Raw genomic sequence first — 17,976 nt, forward strand, 5'->3', positions numbered from 1 at the left:
CTGGAACAAGTAGTTAGAAAAAAATAGCAGAGTACGTGTAGTTGTGCAAGTAAATAAAGAAATTCTTTGTTATTTTTGGCAAGAGGTGGAGAAGCATGTGATGTCCAATTGTAGCTGTAGCCAAGGATTTATCTTGGGGCTAAATACTTTATAGGCAAACACTAATTCCTTTTTTGCCCCACATCAGCTGAACACTATTTTGGGTCAAGAATGCTGTTTGCAGAAGTTGACCAGTCCTACAACCAACCACTGATATTTAAGTGATGTATAATATTAGGGATATGTTGTTACTGGGGGTGTATCCTGTTATTTCGTGAAGAGTTGAGCAAGGCAAAATGCTGAGCTGTAATGCAGGATGCAAACTGGTCAATACATTTGTTCCGTCCTGTTACCTCTCTAGGTAGTGGTGTGTCTGATGGGCTTGGGCTAGCATGGCAAGGACTGCTCGTCAGGGAAGGATGTCAGACCAGATCTGGAAGGTTGGTGCTTCACAGTTATTTTCAAGGCTAGCTGGGGAAGTCTCTTAGTCTTGTAAGGCCAGAGCACTCATTTAAACGAACTGGGAGTTCACATGTTCATTCTCACCTTGTCATCTTCTAAGCTCCAGGTCTATGAGAGTCAGGCCTTTCCCCTGGCTCCAGTTTGCTCATCGTTAGGTACGGTATGTACCTGTGAATGAGTGTCATGGGAGTTGGCAGCTGACGAGGTGGGAGGAAGAGCTCACCGTGTGGGGTCCGGTGATTGGGATGGCCAGCACCGGAGGATTATTGGGTGTTTTACACGTGCCCGTCGGAGAGCCCCCACAAAACACGAAGTTGCCTTCCTTCAGGTAGCTACAGACCGGGGCGGGCAGAGAGGAGAGTTCGCGGCAGGAGTATCTCAAGTTGTCCTCCCGGGACTTCTCGATGGGGGACCGTCAGCTGGCACTGAGAAGGTTCCGCCGCCGCGCTGCTGCCAGGGCCGGTGATGGCCACACAGCTGCCTCGGGGTGTCGGTGCGGGAGGGCAGGAGAAGCGAGCGAGCCGCGGAGCGGGGCCGGGCGGGCGGCGCGCTGCGAGCGCTGCCGGCGGGGCCGGGCGGGGGCGCTGCCGGCGGCCCGGGCGGAGCGGGCGGGCGGCGGGAGCGCCCCGCAGGCTGCGCCCCGCGGGCTGGGCGGGGGGCCGGGGCGCGCCGGAGCGGGGCTCGGCCGGCGCCCCCTCCGCAGCGCTCGGCGGGGCCGCGGCCCGCCGCTCCGGGGAGATGGGCGGCGGCGGGCGCCGCTAGGCCGCCGCGGGCAGGGCGGAGGCGGGAGGAGGCGGAGGCGGAGGAGGCGGCGGCCGGGGGCGGGTTGGGTCCCTCCCCGGGAAGATGAGGCGGAGGCCCGGTCTGTCGAGCGGGCTGAGCTGGGGCTCTTCCCTCGCGGCCGCCAGGACAAGATGGCAGCGGCCGAGGCGGCGGCGGCAGCAGCAGCGGCGGCGGCGGGGCTGAGCGGCTGAGCCCGGCCGGAGCGGCGCTTCCCGGAGCGCTCCCGGACATGCCCAGGGCGGCGGCGGCAGCTCCAGCGCGGACGCCAGCGCGGCCCGACCCGTGAAGGTGAGCGGCCGGCGGCGAGCGGGGCCGGCTCCGGCGGGCGGAGAGCGGCGCTGCCCCCGCCGGCGGCGTTCGCGCCCCGCCCGCGGGGGGCTCCGGGGCAGAGCCGACCCCCCTGCCCGGGGCAGCGCCGCCGGCCCGGCCGAGCGCGGTGGCGGGGATCGGGCAGCGCCGCTTCGCCTTCCCGCTGTTCCCGACGGCGCCCGCCCCGCCGCGTCCCCGAAGTTTCCCGTTCCGCGGCGCGGCCGGGCGCCCGCCCCGAGCCGCCCCGGGTGCCGGGCGAGGCCGCCGCCGCCCGGCGGGGGAGGCGTGGCCGCCCCTCGCCCGTTCCCGGCGGCGGCGGCTCTGCCCCGCTCCCCTCCGGGCGCGCCGCCTCCTCCTGCGCCTTGTATGGAGCGCAGGGGGGTCCCGGGGTGGCGCCCGGGCGCGGCCGCGGCTCCTCCCGCTCCGGGTGCTGCTCGGCCGCCGCCGCGGTGGCTCCTGGCAGTCCCGGCGGGACGCGACCCTCGCCCCCTGAGCCCCGAGGAGAGACCCGCGCTGGGGGGGAAGCCGGGGAGGCAAATGGTGCCCAGGGCCGGTATCACTAACAGCAACTGGAAAGGAAGTGGACGCTTTAAAATTTGGTCAGTTCCCAAGAACGAGCTCTGTTAAAACAGAAGGGTTTGTTTGCCGGAGGCTTTACCGTAATGGTTGCGGCAGGGTTTGTGCGGGGTTTGTTCTGGATTCGTCGTGGTATCAATTGTAAAGCTGGCAGGTGCGTTTACATGTGTTTGACGCTGTAGGAAATAGTGGTGAGTTCGTAAAAAATATTTATATTTAAATCAAGCCTTCAGTTGTCAGTGCTAGGTGCTTACACATATGTAATAAAGATCTTTCTTTTGAGGCTATACTTTTTTACTAACTGTTGCGTCTGGCTTAAAATGTCAAAAAGTGCGATTGTTTCCTTTTTTGTTAACTTAGTTTATAGGACTCCAGAGCTTGACTTGCCAGAAATTTTGTGGCGCTCTGATGTTTTTGCATCCTCCTGCTTGTGTATTTTGCATCTTCCTGCTTGCGTATCGCCTTGTTTATTTCGGTTATTTTAGCGTCATTAAATTGTGGGAGAATACGTTACTCTGAGAGACGATTGCATTAGGTAAAGCTGCAGTTGTTGATAACAATGCGTGTTTCTGTGATTACTTATTTTCTACCCAGTATTACCTCCCATGACATCGTTTGCAAAAAGTTTAGGCTCTGATTGATGCCACACCAAGTAGAAAAGCTCGGATGGACTGCGAGTACTTACTTTCTGACATAATTCCTTAACAGAGTTAATTTGCCAGAGCTTTCTATAAACGAAGTTTAAAATACACACCGTAACTGTCTAACAAGCGTGGCAGCTAGCAGAGAGATTAATTAAGCACCTGGAAAATAGGTCAATACTGTATTACGGAGCGGCATGGTGAGATGGCAGATAAATAGAGCAAAGTGTTAACGCGGACTTACCGGGGGGAAACTGATGCCGCCGGAGCGGTGGTGACGGCTTTATCTGCGCTGCCGCGGACCTTTTATGGTAGCGCGCACTCAGGGGCACTTTGCAGCCCTGCAGAGCGGGGCTTGGACTTTTCACTCCCTCCGCTTCTTCCTGGGGGCTTCTCTTGTAGCTGCTCGCTCAGGGTGTGGCACCGCTTATGCTCTTCAATATATATATGTATTATTTTTGTAGGTAGATTTGCCTGGGTGTTCTAATTCCGGTGGTGGTGGTGTGTGGCTCTCCGGGCTTGGGGACGGTTTGTAATTGGACGGATTCCAGGAGCTGGAATAAAGTTTCATTGAAAAATTGCTCGGGAAGCTGCCCCTGTCCTGGGGTCTCCGCGGCACTTGTGATTTTTCTTTGTTTCGGGTTTTTTTTTGTGTTTGCGTGCTTCCTCCCTCCTCTCTTTCAAACAACTACCTACAGAAACAGGGAAATGAGACCGGCTCCTGCATAACAACATAGCAGAGACAAAGACTGGGTGTGGGGAGGAAGACTGAGCTTGCAACTCATCTTTCAGAACTAACTGATAGAAATACTAGAATCTGCATGTGCTGCTTTTCTCCTTGTGTCCCCCGGTTTGTAGCAGCTGGTTCCGAACAAATGCTGTTTCGGAGGCGATTCTTCCAAAAATCTGAGGCAGAGGGCCGGTTAGCTCACCAGCCCTTGGGTGGAACAGAATTAACTGTGCTTAATTAACTGTGCCTGTGAAAACCCCAATACAAAGGTGTAGGAATGTCCGGCTGTGTTTTTCCAAGCTTGTGTGTTTAGGTGTATATACTCCTCTTTGTACTGCGTCGAGGGATTGCACGTTTCCTGTTTTTAGAATAGTTTTCTTTTTACCTCTATAGGTTCTCTTTCTTGTATTTTCCCTTTTGCCAGTGTGCTGATCATGGCAACAAAGGCCCTTTTGACAAAGCGGTGTGTTTTGAAACGGGAATTTTGTAGTTGGCTTTCTTGTTTGTGGGGGGAGAAGAGCAGCGTTGGTAACGGGAACAGCATTGTCATTAGAGGCCGAACGTGTATTTTGGAGGAATGTTAAATACAGAAGGAGAAACTGCTTTTAGTGGAGCTAAATTTTGCTGTTGCAGTGTGGGGTGTTGTGTGTGCACATGCAGGATAGTCCCTGCAGGCAGTGTTGCTTTCTGTACGGAACTTTGGGGAATAAAGCAGAGGACAGAGAGGTCTGCTTATATTTTTTTTATTAGATCAGCCTTGGCTTTTCTGAACATATAAAATGATTTCATCTGATCTGCGGAAGCATTACAGCTGAATTAAACTGCTCTGACTGACAGAAGTACGAGTTGGCTAGAGCAGGCCTGATAATCAGCTGGTGATCCTTGGTCGAGGGGAGAAGTGTGGAAGCAGCATATTGGTGCTACCAACATTCCTCTGTCACGAATTTGCTGCTGAATTTTGGGAAATAGTATCCACCCTTCAGACTTCAAAAGAGCTTGTTTGTATCGGTTTGTGCTTTCCAAGTTCCTAGGTCGCTGAAATATTCTATTTCTTGAGATCCCTTTGCTGACAGTCAGAGGTGGAGTGGAAGATAATGTATTACTTTGAACAGACCTTGGAAGAAAAGCTCATTATTTTGGGTAGCTGTAGGGTGGGACTTTAGGTATATGAAACTGTATTTCAAAACCTTGGCTGGGCTAAGCATAACACCAAACATGGGGAAAGGAGCGAGGATGAGCACTGAGCATGTTCCAGACGACTGCTGTGTGTGCAGTGCACCTGAAATGACCACGTAACTCTATTTAAAGCAACCTAAAATAACTGATGCTATGATATAGGTTAGTAATGGCTTACCTTTTCTGACTTCTACAGGCAGTGAACACCCTCTATTTAACCTGAAATAACCTATAATGCAGGATAAAGTCTGGAAAATCCTGTTACCTGGTCTTGGCTTCCCCCACCCCTCTTTAGAGACTTTAGACTGTTTTAATTTAGAGCCTCTACCTCCTTTACAGAATTTTAGAGAAATTGTAGCTTTGTTTTTCTTCAGAGTTCCTGAGCTTTGTGTGACAGGTGAGCAGGGGAACACCATGTAATTGTGAAAGCGGATTTTAGTTGGTGACTTTATTTGATAGTGTAGTGTTTCCTACAGGCTAGGTTCTTTCCCCCAGTTCTTCAGTTGCTTTATTTCAATATAATTAATGTTAAAAAAGGTGGCAGGAGCTGGTGTGAGTCTTGGTTTTAGATACAGCTTGGGAATAATCTTTGTAAAGTTTTGTAGTATTTTTTTCATGGTATATCACATTTTTTCCATATAGCATCTTAATATTCCATTTTCATTCAGAGTGGGTAACTTTCTGACAAAAGGGAGTTAATCTCTTGTAAAGCAGCTGGGTTTGGAAAAGGAGAAAGAACCAAATAACTGAACTGGGTTTTAAGCAAGTCAACTCAAGTAGTTCAGTTCTGGTGGTGGGTTTTTTTGTTGGTTTTTTTTTTGGGGGGGGGGGGAGGGGGATGTTTTCCTTATCCTGAGGCTTGGAGTCAGTGTAATTTCAAAATATCTCTCCCAATATTATTAACTTTACATATGTATTAGTTCCAGCATTATGTAAACTTTTTGTGCAGTCTTTTTTTTATGTAATGTTTTTAGAAAAAGATTAGGAAATTATTCCTTTTTGTAAGTAAGGAATATAATCCCTTTTTTCCCTTTATCCAGCTCTCTTATGCTCTGCAGTATTTGGTATAACAGGAAAATGCTAAGCTCGAGTTCCAAAACAGAGCAATAAAATAAGATGCAGTCAAACATCCAAAGACAAAACAGATATAAGAAATATTTTCCTATCTTTTAGGATGATCAAAGCTACACAACTCCCAATATTAAAAAAGTAATTGGATTCTTATGTACAGAGAACTCTTTTTACATGTTAGGAGGAGCACTCCCATCTAAGAAGCTATCTTTAAAATCAGTAATCCTAAACTCCTGCTTTCCATTCTTGCTGAAATAATGTAACATTCTAGAAACTTTTCAGGGCTTTTTAAAACCTGTTACAAATTAAGTACAAATAACCTTTTTAATGTAAAAAGTCGGTTATTGCCAAATGAAGGTCTGCTTTTATTTGCATGAACGTCACTGGATGGATACATATGGTGCTGTAGTAACCACCCATTTAGCATAAGTGCTGGAAAACTTCTGGGCAAGAAAGCTCAGGTCCTGATACCTGTGCTGAATCCCATAAACTCCCTTAAAAGAGGAGGTTTTGGAGATGCCCATGGCCACTTTTTCAGGCCTGTTGGATTTCATAATCCACTGGTCTGAGTGTCTTGTGCTCTTCTCTGTTCTGCTGAGCTGCTCTGGGTCACCGCGCTCCACCGTCCTGCAGCTGTTCTTTGTGTGACCAGGACACTAAACTTCCAAGGAACTTAAATTTCTGGGTGAGGCAAGATTTTTATCACGAAGTTTGGCTTGGTTGTTACCTTGCCTTGGGGCAAACAGCCACCACTACCTGAGAAAACCTGCTTTGGGTTATTTTCAGAGTTTTACTTTAGTTTTGCTTGGCTCTTGGCTGTGAACTGTGAGATGGATCTCCTCGCCTTATGCTGACCTCATCTTGCAGTGGTGAAGTGAGATGGCAAAACTGGTCCCTGGGCAGCAAAAAGTGCCAGGAGAGCAACTTCAGCTGGCATTGCAATAACTGGTGCAGCTGTGCCTTGTGTGGGGCTGGAGTGTCCTCATTGCAAAGATGTTTGCCGCTTTTATTAGCGTGCCCAGATCCCTCCAAGCCTGCTCCCTGGGGTCTCTGGGTGTCAGCTGACATCCAAACCTCTCCCTGTTCCTGCTGGAATAGACTGGAACAAGTGCCTGCCTGCAGAGGGGACCCACTGCAGGCTCAAGGGCTGCGTGAGAAAGCTCACCTATAAAGGCAAAAAGGCAGAGAGAAAACTACTTCAATACCCATAATCATTAGGAATTTTATAAGGGGGGAAAAGAAGTTTTTCTTACTTGTGATCTAAGCTCCCTTTGGCAGACACAGATAACCACTAGTATCAGGTTTCCATAAAAGTATTTTAAAACATGGGGTTTTTTCTAAAGCTTTATTCACTTGATTTTGCAAAAGTAATTTACTTTCTCATATGTAGCTAGAATAAACATTTCTTCTCTTGTATTTCCACAGTCTCAACATTGCTTACTGCTTTGTTTTGGTCTTTTGTCAGAATTTAAAAAAAAAAATGCTATGTTAAACTAGTGGAATTTGGTAAAAGTTAAGTAAAACATAATAATTTTTCCCTCTCTTTCCTATGGTGCATGTTTCTGCTCTGTTGGCACAATTGGTGGAACTTACACAATTTCCAGGAGGATTTTTAGTTGTTTCTTCTAAGATGCCTTTCTGTCTTTTTGACTGAAGCTGTTGATGTGCATCATTATCTTGTGTTTTTCCTAGAAATTTTCATCATCTGATACTTCTTACCCTTTTCCTTTGAATTCTTCCTTTTTTTTTTTTTGTTTTGTTTTGTTTTGTTTTTAGCTATTGGACTTGGTTGCTTGTCTACAGTCCGTGTGTTCCAGTTGAGAAGTTTTTTCCACAGCTTCTTTTTTAAGATTTATAGGGATTGTATGTGGGTAGGAGAGGTACTCCGATAAACTTTATTTTTCAGCATTTGAATCTGTTAAATATGGGAATTTTGGTCTTTGAGATCTTGTGAAGCCCTTCAGAAGGAACCAGAATTGTTCCTAAGAAGAGGAAAAAAAGTTTTGTCTCCTCTTTCCTTTTAATACCAACTTATTTTGTGATTCACAAAATTAGTTGGCATTCAGCCTAATAGGAGTGGATTGCTTTCACGAGATACTAAAGAGTGATTTTAATAACTTTATGGCTTTTGTAATGATGCTTGGGCTGGCTTCTTCCTTTGGGCTCTGTCACCTCTGGACCCAGCAAGAGGACAGGGTGGGAAGGTTTCCCAAGAAATACTTTGGGAGCTCTTTGTGACAAATGCTGTTTGAGACTAAATGTGTTTTTAAAACTCTGTTTGTGGAGGTGTCCAAACTTTCTTTTGAAGATTAAAACAAGAGTGGCTGTTAAAAGTTTATTTATGCTACAAGTGGAAAGATTATTAAACATTGAAGGGAATACAGCAGAGAAAAAAAATGCACATTATGTGCATTAATCAGTATTGTTATGGCCCTGAGGTAGTGGGTCATATGCTGCATATAATCTTGCCTTTCTTTTCACATGCCTTCTGTGTAGTTAAATCAATAAATTTCTTTGCATAGGGGAGGAGGAGAAAATTCTTGTCCTGGTGGGAAACATTATTGTATGCGTTATTACAGTTATTGATTCATTAGGAGGCAGAAGGCTGATCCTTCTGTGGGAGAGAATGGATTTCTAATGCACTGATATTTACCTGTAGGAAATTCTGCTTCCTCCACATCCTTAGAAAGCTGAAAGAAGTGATAAACACCTTTTCCCTCTTTTTTTTCTTTCACTGTTCTATGTATGCCCCATCCAGTTTATACAGCTACTTCTGGCAAGCAACCAGTGCTTTTTTCAAGATGATGTTGCTTACAAGAAAAGAAAAACACCTGCTGTATAAGAGCAGAATATTCAAACCACTTTTAAATAATGAGTTTTATTAAGGGAAAAAGGCTGGGACTTCACAGAGGGGTTTTTTTCCCTGTCTGTGTGTGTATAAAAATGCCTTCCAAACATGTGCTTACTCTGTGTCTGTGTGTTTTTACCTCAGTCTGTATGTTTGAAAGTTGTTACTGGATGTAGCTGGGGCAACTGACCTGAAAACTGCATCAGAAAAAGATCAATCAAAATAAGTATGTTGGATTAGATGCCTTAATTATTTTACAGTTAAATCAGTTTTAAAACAAATAAAAGCTTAAGTTGTTATTTACTCTGACGTTTTTGTTGCAGAGGAAGTTGAATATGCTGTAGGTGTGCTGTCCTGACAACTCAGTAACCACTTGATAATGACATTCTTGTTGGTCTTCTTGGAAGAGAGACTGATTTTTTCCATGTGTTTGGGCAAAGTTTTAACTCCAATTACTTTCTACCAGGTAGTTCTCAATGTGTAGGAAACAGTTTTAGTCACCTCCTTGGTACAGGAGAGCCTGATTTGCAAATTTTTGCATTGCATGTCAGACTCAATGAGCTCGACAGGTTTTGTGTGTGTGTGTGTGCTGCTGCAGACTTAATATGCAGGTCCTGTGGAGAGAACAGGAATTTTGTGGTGGTGGTTTTTTTCCTTTGTTTTGTTGTTGGGTTTTTTTTGTTTGTTTGTTTTGTTTTGTTTTTGTTTTTTTGATGCTTGTTGGTTTGGTTTTGGTCGGGTGCAAATCTTTCTTAGTGAGAGGGAGAAAGATAGTTTTGGATGAGTTTCCTCCTCACTGAGTAGTTGAGAGAACTTGATGAACTCTATGTAAGTAGGGCCCCTTAATGTGCATGCAGATGTGCTGCCAGACACTGTGAAGGTGAAGTGGCAACAAACATCTAGATGTATATTCTTACAGGAGCTGCATTTGGTAGTGTCTAGAGCTGTTCTAAAATGAAACTTCAAAATAAATTGCTTAGCTGAGTTGGTCCATTTCTAGTTCTGACAAAAGCCCAGCATTCTGAAAAATGCGAAATTAAGCAATTCCATAAAAATAAAATGACTGTAAATAAGAAAGGACTAAGAAGGAATTTTCTTTTTTTAAATACAGTGGCATTTGAACACGTGATATACCAACAGGCAGTTTGAGCTAATCCTCTCTATCGAATTTGATTTCTGCTTTAGGGAAGGTGGCAAAATCTTTGGGAAATACTTAGGGTGATGGAAAAAGTGTCTTGCCTCTCTGCTTGCCTAAGTCCCTCCTGCTGCATTGAGGGGTGACAGTAGCAGTATTTCGAATAGATCCTTCAGCACTGCTGTCGTGCAGAAGGTGTGGGCTCTCCTAAACTTTTATTAGGGACTTTTATCTGAGTGTGCCTACTGTTTGCAGGTTCAAAAAGAATTAGTCTTCTAAAAGGAGAGATTAGGCTGGCGAAGCCCTGGCTGGTTGAAATGTGCTGTTTATGTTGATGGTGGCACATTCTGATTTGGAGGGCATGTTCTCAGTGGGGGCTGGTGGCCAGTACTGCACTGCTTGTGCTTGCTTTTCAGCTGCACAGCAGCAGCTTGCCCAGAGGAGAAAGAAATGCTTCGGGTATTTTCTCATTTATCTTTTTATGATTGCAGTCATATTGGTATCACAAGATTTAGCTTTTGATATTTGTGGAAAATATGAATAAAGCAATTGTGTTCTTGAGTACTGCTACTGGCGCTATGGCAGCGTTGAGTCATAGCAGTTCAGATATTTTATGTAAAATATGTTTGTGCGCAGCGTATGGCGTCAGTTCTGTTTCCAAGTATCGAGACAATGGTGCAATTGAGGCTGGTTTGTATCACACTTAAACCAACTGATATTTTGAGTTTCTGCTATCAGCGCAACATTGGTGGTGTCTGATTAAAAATATCTCCGCTGTTGCACAGAGTTAAGCCAACCCTGTAACAATTTTTTCAGTTGTTAGTAACTAAGTTCTACAAGGGCAGAATTGGATCATTGTATCGTTTGCTTCACACTAAAACTCTCTCTAGCTTGGAACCAACCTTTGGCCTTTCAGCCTCCACCTGTGCCAAACTGAGGTTTCATGTTGGGCAAAGGCTACGCTGGCTCAGCTGAGTGCCCTTGGTGTATGATGGGCCAAAATTCCTGAGCTCTGAAATACGTGTTTAATCAGGAATAGTAAAGATTTCTTTTGTCATTGAGCTGCACCTCTGGTTGCTGCCCCAGAACTGGGTGTTGGTTTCTTTGGTGAGGTCTCATCAGCTGCCTCTGATCTGCTGGTTCTCTGCGGGGGAATGTGTGTGTGTGCCTGTGCAGTTTGTGTCCAGAACTGCCTCTGTCATTGTGTGAGGAAATGATTTATATGGCGTAAGCTACCTGAAACACCTCGGTGCTTTCTCCTTTGCTCTCTCCCTCCTGTGGGTCACAGATCTGCTCATAGAGCTGCTTTTGAGGTGGCCAGAGGGTGAGACTCTCTGGGCTTGTATTTCTGGACACTTCACCCTCTCTGTGGATGTGTTTTCCTTTATAAATTGCATGAAACCTCAATTGCCAGTGCTTTGTTATTAATTGTACAGCTGGAGTGAGGGAATTCCTCAGGGTGAACAGGTCATGGGGTATGAAAGTACTTGCATCAGTACAGCTTGTTCAGCTACGTATCCAAAATAAACAATAACATAGAGGTGCTGCTACTACTGGTTATAAACTTAGATCTGTGTGGAAAGAGACGGCAACTAATTCAGCTTTGTATTTACGAAATAACTTGAGAAGTTGGGTGGCACCTAATATAAAAAGAACTATTGTTTTACCTGGAAAAAATGACAGTTGGTATCCTTACGCTGTTTCCAAAGTGATGCGTAACGTAAACAAAACATTTCGTCAGTGCCGCTGCTCAAATAGTGCATTTTCTGGAAGTTACTGAGTGTTTAGAAAGCCTCCCTCGATGCCCAGCTGCGCTGCAAGATGGATGTGAGTTTTGGAACTGGTTTTTTGCCCATGGAGGCCTGAAAGAAGTTGGAAAACAAGTTTTCTTGGGTTACAGTTTAACTCTGTTATTAGGTGGCTGCCACGGGCTGGGCTTTGCCTGCAGGGAATTTACTACACCAGGACCAGCATGGTGATTGCACTGCTCGGGGCAGGTGGAAGGAGCTGGGTATTTTGCAGACAAATTAAGGGAGCGGTGTGGCAATTTCTCCTGAGCTCCCCTGCAGTGGCCTTATTAACCAGTTACTTTGCCACACATCCCCCTCACTCAGTCATGTGGAAATGTCACTGTATAGTTAATTATTAATGGTGGTCAGGCCAGGAACAGCCTGTGCTGCTCCCGGTTGTCACAGTCTGCCAAATCAGTCATGTTCCTGAGTTTGTCTAGAGCTGCCTGAGGAGGCTGGAGACGTAATCTTGAGACGGAAAGAGGGTTGTTACACTTAGGTGAACATTAGCCAGATGTTAACCAGAGGTGCCTCATTTTGCTGAGACACATCTGTGTGGTTCGCTGCTCAGTTTCTGTAGAGAGGCTTGGCTGGGGGGACAAACTGAAGTGCCTCCTGTTCACTGAAAATTGTGAAAATACATTTGTTAACTTATTTAAAGGAGTAAACAATGAATTTGCTTAGTAGAAATATGTTTGCTTCGTTACTTTGTTCATACTTTTTTTTTCAGAAGCCCAGAATTCATAGTCTTAACTCCGGTCAGAAGTCACATGTTTTGTATAGTTTCATGTTTAATAAGCCAAGTTTTCCCAGTTCTCTCTGCTTCAAACCAAGAAGACTCATTCCTTTGAAGGAAGCCTATCTAGGGGTGGTTAACAGTGTTTTGGGACAGCCTTTCTTTTGCACATTCCCTGCAGTATTCACTAGCAGTGAGGTAGGATGCAGCAACCTCCAACTGGAGAACTCCAGAACCGAATTCAGCTTGTGTGTACCACTGCCCAGGAGTAGTCACTGTGCTGGAGTGAAGTTCTTACACTCTCCTTGCACTTGGGGAAGGACAAGAGGGCTTTAAAAATATGTGTGGGGGAATGGAAACGACTATGACACTAAAACTCAAAGTCAAGTGGGAAGTTACTCGAGTAGCCCAAGGCTGCCTGTGGCACTGTCATCTGGAAATTGCACTTTTCAGTCCTTCTGATGATTTTGCTTACTCTGCTTTGGTTTGTGTCCTAGATGGGGTCTTGTAGTGCATACATTTGGTTTTTATTTTAAATTAAATTTAACTGGAAGGTGTGCCCCAGCTGCTTATGTGTGTTCAGGCTCAAATAACTTCCCTGAAATGAGCGCAGGAGATTTTCTTTCCTTCAATACTGGTTGTTTGGCTCTACACATCCCTTTATTATTCTGCTGCTGGGCTTGTTCATGTAGGTGTAGTCTGACCAGCTTCAGTTTGTATGAGGAAGCAGGAACAGTCTCATTAAGAAGTATGCAGAAAGATGTATGAACTCAGTGAGATGTTTTGTGATGAGGGGGTAAGAAAGATCCACTCTCTGCTAGGTGAAAATGTGCTGTGTATTATTTTCTTTTGCTGGGAGTCCCAGTTTTTTTAAAAAAAGGGCAACAAAAAACCTGCCACCCAATAACTTTATTCTTTCAGTTATAGCTATGCATAGGATTGTATTGTATTCCAGACACCTCAAAATAGTTTTAAAAAAATAAGCTTCCAAACCCCGCAAACAAATCAACCCAGTAAGAAAAACAGAACCAAAAAAACCCCAAACCATCCCCAACCACAAAAAAACCCCACAACCCCAAACGAACAAAAACCCCTTATAACACAGCACTGCTGTTATAGTAGAGGGTGTTGTGGTATTCTCCCTTTCTCTTCAAGGTTTGTTGTGCAGCTCTGCTGTCTGTCGGGGTTTGTTTTCATCTGAGTTGTGGGGGGAAATCAGTTCTGTTTATCAACTTAGCTTCTCAAAGCAAAGGCCTCCAACAACTGGTTGTGTTGGATAGTTCCATGCTGTTCTGATGGATTTCATTGCATATATGTTGGGTAGAGTGTGCTTTCTGTCTGAAATGCCTTCTCAACTCTGTCAGTGTGTGACAGAGGTCTTCAAGCAGTCTCAGGTGTAGGATGCTGCAGGGTCTTGTGTGCCTGTTTCACAGGAACACCTTATTCACTGGTTATGTGAAGATACTGTAGCTTCTCTAAATGACATTGGCATCTAGAAGTGTATATTTAGAAAAAGACAAGCAAAATGATGGGACTAATGAAGAAGTGTTTATGGTAAGGTAAAAAATAAGATGATGGTACAAGTCCATTTTTTGTGTGGAGTAAAACTTTATTTTGTTAGTTCAGTCTGTCATGATTGTATCAAAGGTTGTTCTTCCAGGGTGTGTTATCTCTTCCATTTAGTGCTCAATTTTCGTTTTTTTTTTTTGCGTTACTGAAAATGTTCTCGTAATAGCTCAGTAAACACTTCTTATCTGTGAACAGAGCCGTTACTGTGGTCGGAGTTCAGGGTTGTGGAGTTAGGCCTGTAAGAAACACACTAACCCCAAAAGATGATGGTCTAGTTTTTCTGATCCAACTGAAATTAATATTGAAGAGAAAGCTTGGCTTGTGTTCCTCCAGACCTTTTGGACTGGTTTGAACAGCACGAGCTGTAGAAAATTTACACTTTTTAAATGCCGGTGGTCCTCACAGGCTGAGATGAGGATTTGAGTGGGACTCTGGTCCCTCTGGTTCTCCTTCATATTGGACTGTTGTCCTGGCTTCTGAAAACATCCTTTATTTCGGTGTAGCTTTTTCAAAGCAGTTTATCATCATCATCTAGTGCCCTCAACTTTGGTGACATGCTTACACAGAGAAATACCTTCTCCAGAAGTTAAATGGAGCAGGATTTTTGCTGTTAGGTCACGGCAGATCCAGGGCAAATGGACCTGCTGGGGCTGCTGCAGCTGGGCCAGCTTCTCACCTGTGGGCCAGGTGTCCCCACTCCCTCCTGTTTGGAAGTGAGACCTGTTTCTGTCCAGGGGCTTCATGGCGTTGCTGTGCCTCTGGGCCTGCCAGGCATTTCGATTTGTCTGTGAGTCAGAAAGTGATTCTGGTCATCTGAACTCCCCTGTCAGCCAACTGAGATAGCACACTAGTGTGTGTCCTTGAGAAGTTTCTTTGCTGTTGAAGTGTAAATGTTTTTTGAGTTTGACTATTTTACTTGTTTCATGCACATGTGTGTCAGAACGTAAGGGGATTGCGATGAAAAAGCAAGCAGAGTATTTTTTTTTGGTGAGAACCTTGAAAAGGTTTTAAGGAGAAAAGCCCCAAACGTTATTTTGATATTTTAGTGTCTTTGGCAGGTGTGGTGTTTGAGTCATCCCAGAACTGGAGGAATGGTAAGGTGCTGATAGAAGCTTTGGCTTGGCCTGAACTATGCAGGTGCCACTGGAAGCTCCAGAGAGGCTTGGATGTATGTGTTCTCTGGGGCAGTGAGTGAGGGCTGTTTTTTGGATATCTAAATAGTATGATCAGGGTAAGTGATTTATTTAAATTATGATAGAAAAGGCAGTAAGATCTCATAGTTAATAATAACCCTTATGCATGCTTGTAATGGGGCACATTATTTAGGAGACAAGTCAAGGGCTTGGGGAATTTTTTCCCGTGTTTTGAAGTTAATAGTTAGTGTTAAGTCCTTGGTGTGGAGCAGCAGGCCAGTGGCAGTCCCATCATGTTTGGTGGAGGGAGAGCCCAGCTGCTCTCTGTTTTCTGGCTGTCTCCAGCTTTCTACATTGTCTGCCCCTGAGAAAACAGCTTTGGGAAGGAGAGGGCTTTGAAGTTTTCTTCTGCAGCAGGGACAAAACCCATTAGAGGATTCTAAACTGAGGTGTTGGTATGATTATTTTAATTGCTCTTAAGATATCTAAATGTTCATTTGCATAAATCAAATCACAGCTTTAGAATAATTATGCTGTGCTTTTGGTTAGTTTTCATTTGATCAGAGTCTCTGCAATGTCTAGCTCAAGTTTTATGTGACTCATCTGCAATTTAAATACTTATTACCAGAATTTTCATGTGCTTGGGATGATTAAGTGATCTAATTAAGGTATTATTGGTATTGAATTTGTCTCTGGGAGCTGATCAGACTAATATAAACCATAACTTCCCTGAAACCTTGTAGTTACACTGGGGACCATCCAGAGCCTTTTTCTTAGTATTTAGCTTAACTACATGACAGACAAGTTTTAGGCTGGTGTTTGGCAGGTCTGGAGGGGGACACTGGGTCAGTGTATAAAGGACACCTGGAAAGTGAACTCAGTGCCTTTACCCCCATGACTGTCAGTGATACACCAAGTTCTGCAACGGGGTGGGATAGAACTCAGGGAGAGCACCTGCCTTTCGTGAATGGATTAGGTTACTGTACATCGTAAGTTACTGGAACCTTGTCGTTGTTTATGTGTACATACCCATGCCCCCTAAGTTATTTTGGGCCCCATCACATGGCTTGATCACTTTCATTTTCATCCCAGTGAAATTCTCTGCTCTGTGGCAGGTGTGACATTTGTCTGTTCTCGGGGGCCTGATGGTGTTTACAATGAGTAGGTTGGATACCTTGTGTAACAGGTAGCACTGACTCCCAGTTAAGAACTTCTGAGTTATGTCATCGTTGCTAAACGTTTGAATTGGTTTTTCAGTTGCGTTACTGAATGCTGTGCTACTTTTGTGTGTAGAAATGGCGGGAGGTTTTAAATGAAAGTTGAGTTTAATAGCACAACGGTAGGACCCCTGCTTGAAAAATGATATGTAGTGCTCTGCTGCAGCCTGTCTCAGTCCTGTGCAACCAGCTAAAGCACTTAACTGCAGCAACCTGCTGCTGCTGCCAAAGTCTTCCTGTGGGCACTGGTAAAGTGTGAGGGCCTTGTTCTGGTCTAAGAAACGAAATAGAAAAGAACTTTAGAACAGCTCATTGCGTCCTGATTTTTCTTTTAGAAGTAGCAGCTGCTGGAAAGCTTGGGAACGTGCACAATTTTCACTTGTTTTTTCTTTTTCTCTCCCCCCTGTAGGTATGGCCTCACAAGTCTTGGTCTATCCACCATATGTTTATCAAACCCAGTCAAGTGCCTTTTGTAGTGTGAAGAAACTCAAACTAGAACCAAGCAGTTGTGTGTACCACGAAAGAACCTACCCGCAAATCTATGTGAATGGTAAAAACTTTGGAATTTCTCCCCACAGGGTTAGTACTTTCTTTCAGACTAAAAACCCATTTGATAGACCTCGAGGACAGAGCTTTTGGTTGCAGTCAAATGCCGTTGCTTTAAAAAATACCGCAGGTGCTACAAAAGCGTTGGCAGCGTGGGCGCCGCAACCTCAACTGGAGGCCCCTGGGGCTGGGACGCGGGGAAGCCGGTCGGATATCCTGGAAGGAGCCCAGCGATGTGGATTGAAGCGTAAGAGCGAGGAGCTGGATAACCAGAGCAGCACGATGCAGATCGTCGATGAGCTGTCCATGCTGCCTGCGATGCTGCAGACCAGCGTGGGCAACCCGGTGACGGTGGTGACCACGGCCGCGGCTTCCAAGCAGAGCGGTACCGGCGGGGATGGGGATTACCAGCTGGTGCAGCACGAGGTGTTGTGCTCGGTGAAGAACACCTACGAGGTTCTCGATTTCCTGGGACGAGGGACCTTTGGACAAGTGGTCAAGTGCTGGAAAAGGGGGACAAATGAGATTGTGGCAATCAAAATCTTGAAGAATCATCCTTCGTACGTGCGCCAAGGGCAAATAGAAGTGAGCATCTTAGCGAGACTAAGCACTGAAAATGCCGATGAATTTAACTTTGTGAGAGCCTATGAATGCTTTCAGCATCGTAACCATACTTGTCTGGTTTTCGAGATGTTGGAACAGAATTTGTACGACTTCCTGAAGCAAAACAAATTCAGCCCTCTGCAACTGAAAGTAATAAGGCCTATTCTGCAACAGGTGGCCACTGCACTGAAAAAACTAAAAAGTCTGGGTTTAATCCATGCTGACCTCAAACCAGAGAACATTATGTTGGTGGATCCCATTCGGCAGCCTTACCGGGTCAAAGTCATAGACTTTGGGTCTGCCAGCCATGTATCAAAGACTATTTGTTCAACTTATTTACAATCTCGGTATTACAGGTAGGTGTCCTTCACTTTGGTGTTTTGGCCTGTTATGGAACAAGGTTTTGGCGTTTCTTAAGTTAAGAACATTAAATAATTAATGTTAAGTAATTACTCCTCCAGGTAGCTAGTAAGAATAATTTGGAAAAGATAAAACCACCTAGGAATGTGAAAAATATGTAATTGGTTGCCATTTTTTGAATATGAATGCTTGCTTTGAATGCTTTTATAGTGTTGTCTTTTCCCTGGAAGTATGTTTTGTGTTGCTCTCTGA

The 17,976-nt window shown here is 45.1% G+C and overlaps 1 protein-coding gene across 6 annotated transcripts in view; it reads left to right on the top strand.

The window, feature by feature from the left end:
• The first annotated feature begins 1,460 nt into the window (after positions 1 to 1,460).
• The window catches only part of HIPK3 (homeodomain interacting protein kinase 3), a 67,046-nt gene continuing 50,530 nt past the window's right edge, over positions 1,461 to 17,976 (top strand). For 4 of the 6 annotated variants that reach the window (XM_058421190.1, XM_040068047.2, XM_040068048.2 and 1 more), the window contains exons 1-2: positions 16,142 to 16,159; positions 16,625 to 17,720. In XM_058421190.1, the coding sequence (XP_058277173.1) occupies positions 16,144 to 16,159; positions 16,625 to 17,720 (1,112 nt within the window). In that variant the 5' untranslated portion in view covers positions 16,142 to 16,143. Of the gene's footprint in view, positions 1,573 to 2,054; positions 2,193 to 16,141; positions 16,160 to 16,624; positions 17,721 to 17,976 lie in introns of those variants that run through there. The other 2 variants (XM_040068052.1, XM_040068050.1) reach the window with 2 other exon arrangements.

This window comes from Hirundo rustica, chromosome 6 (assembly GCF_015227805.2).
Source record: "Hirundo rustica isolate bHirRus1 chromosome 6, bHirRus1.pri.v3, whole genome shotgun sequence".
NCBI lineage: Eukaryota > Metazoa > Chordata > Aves > Passeriformes > Hirundinidae > Hirundo > Hirundo rustica.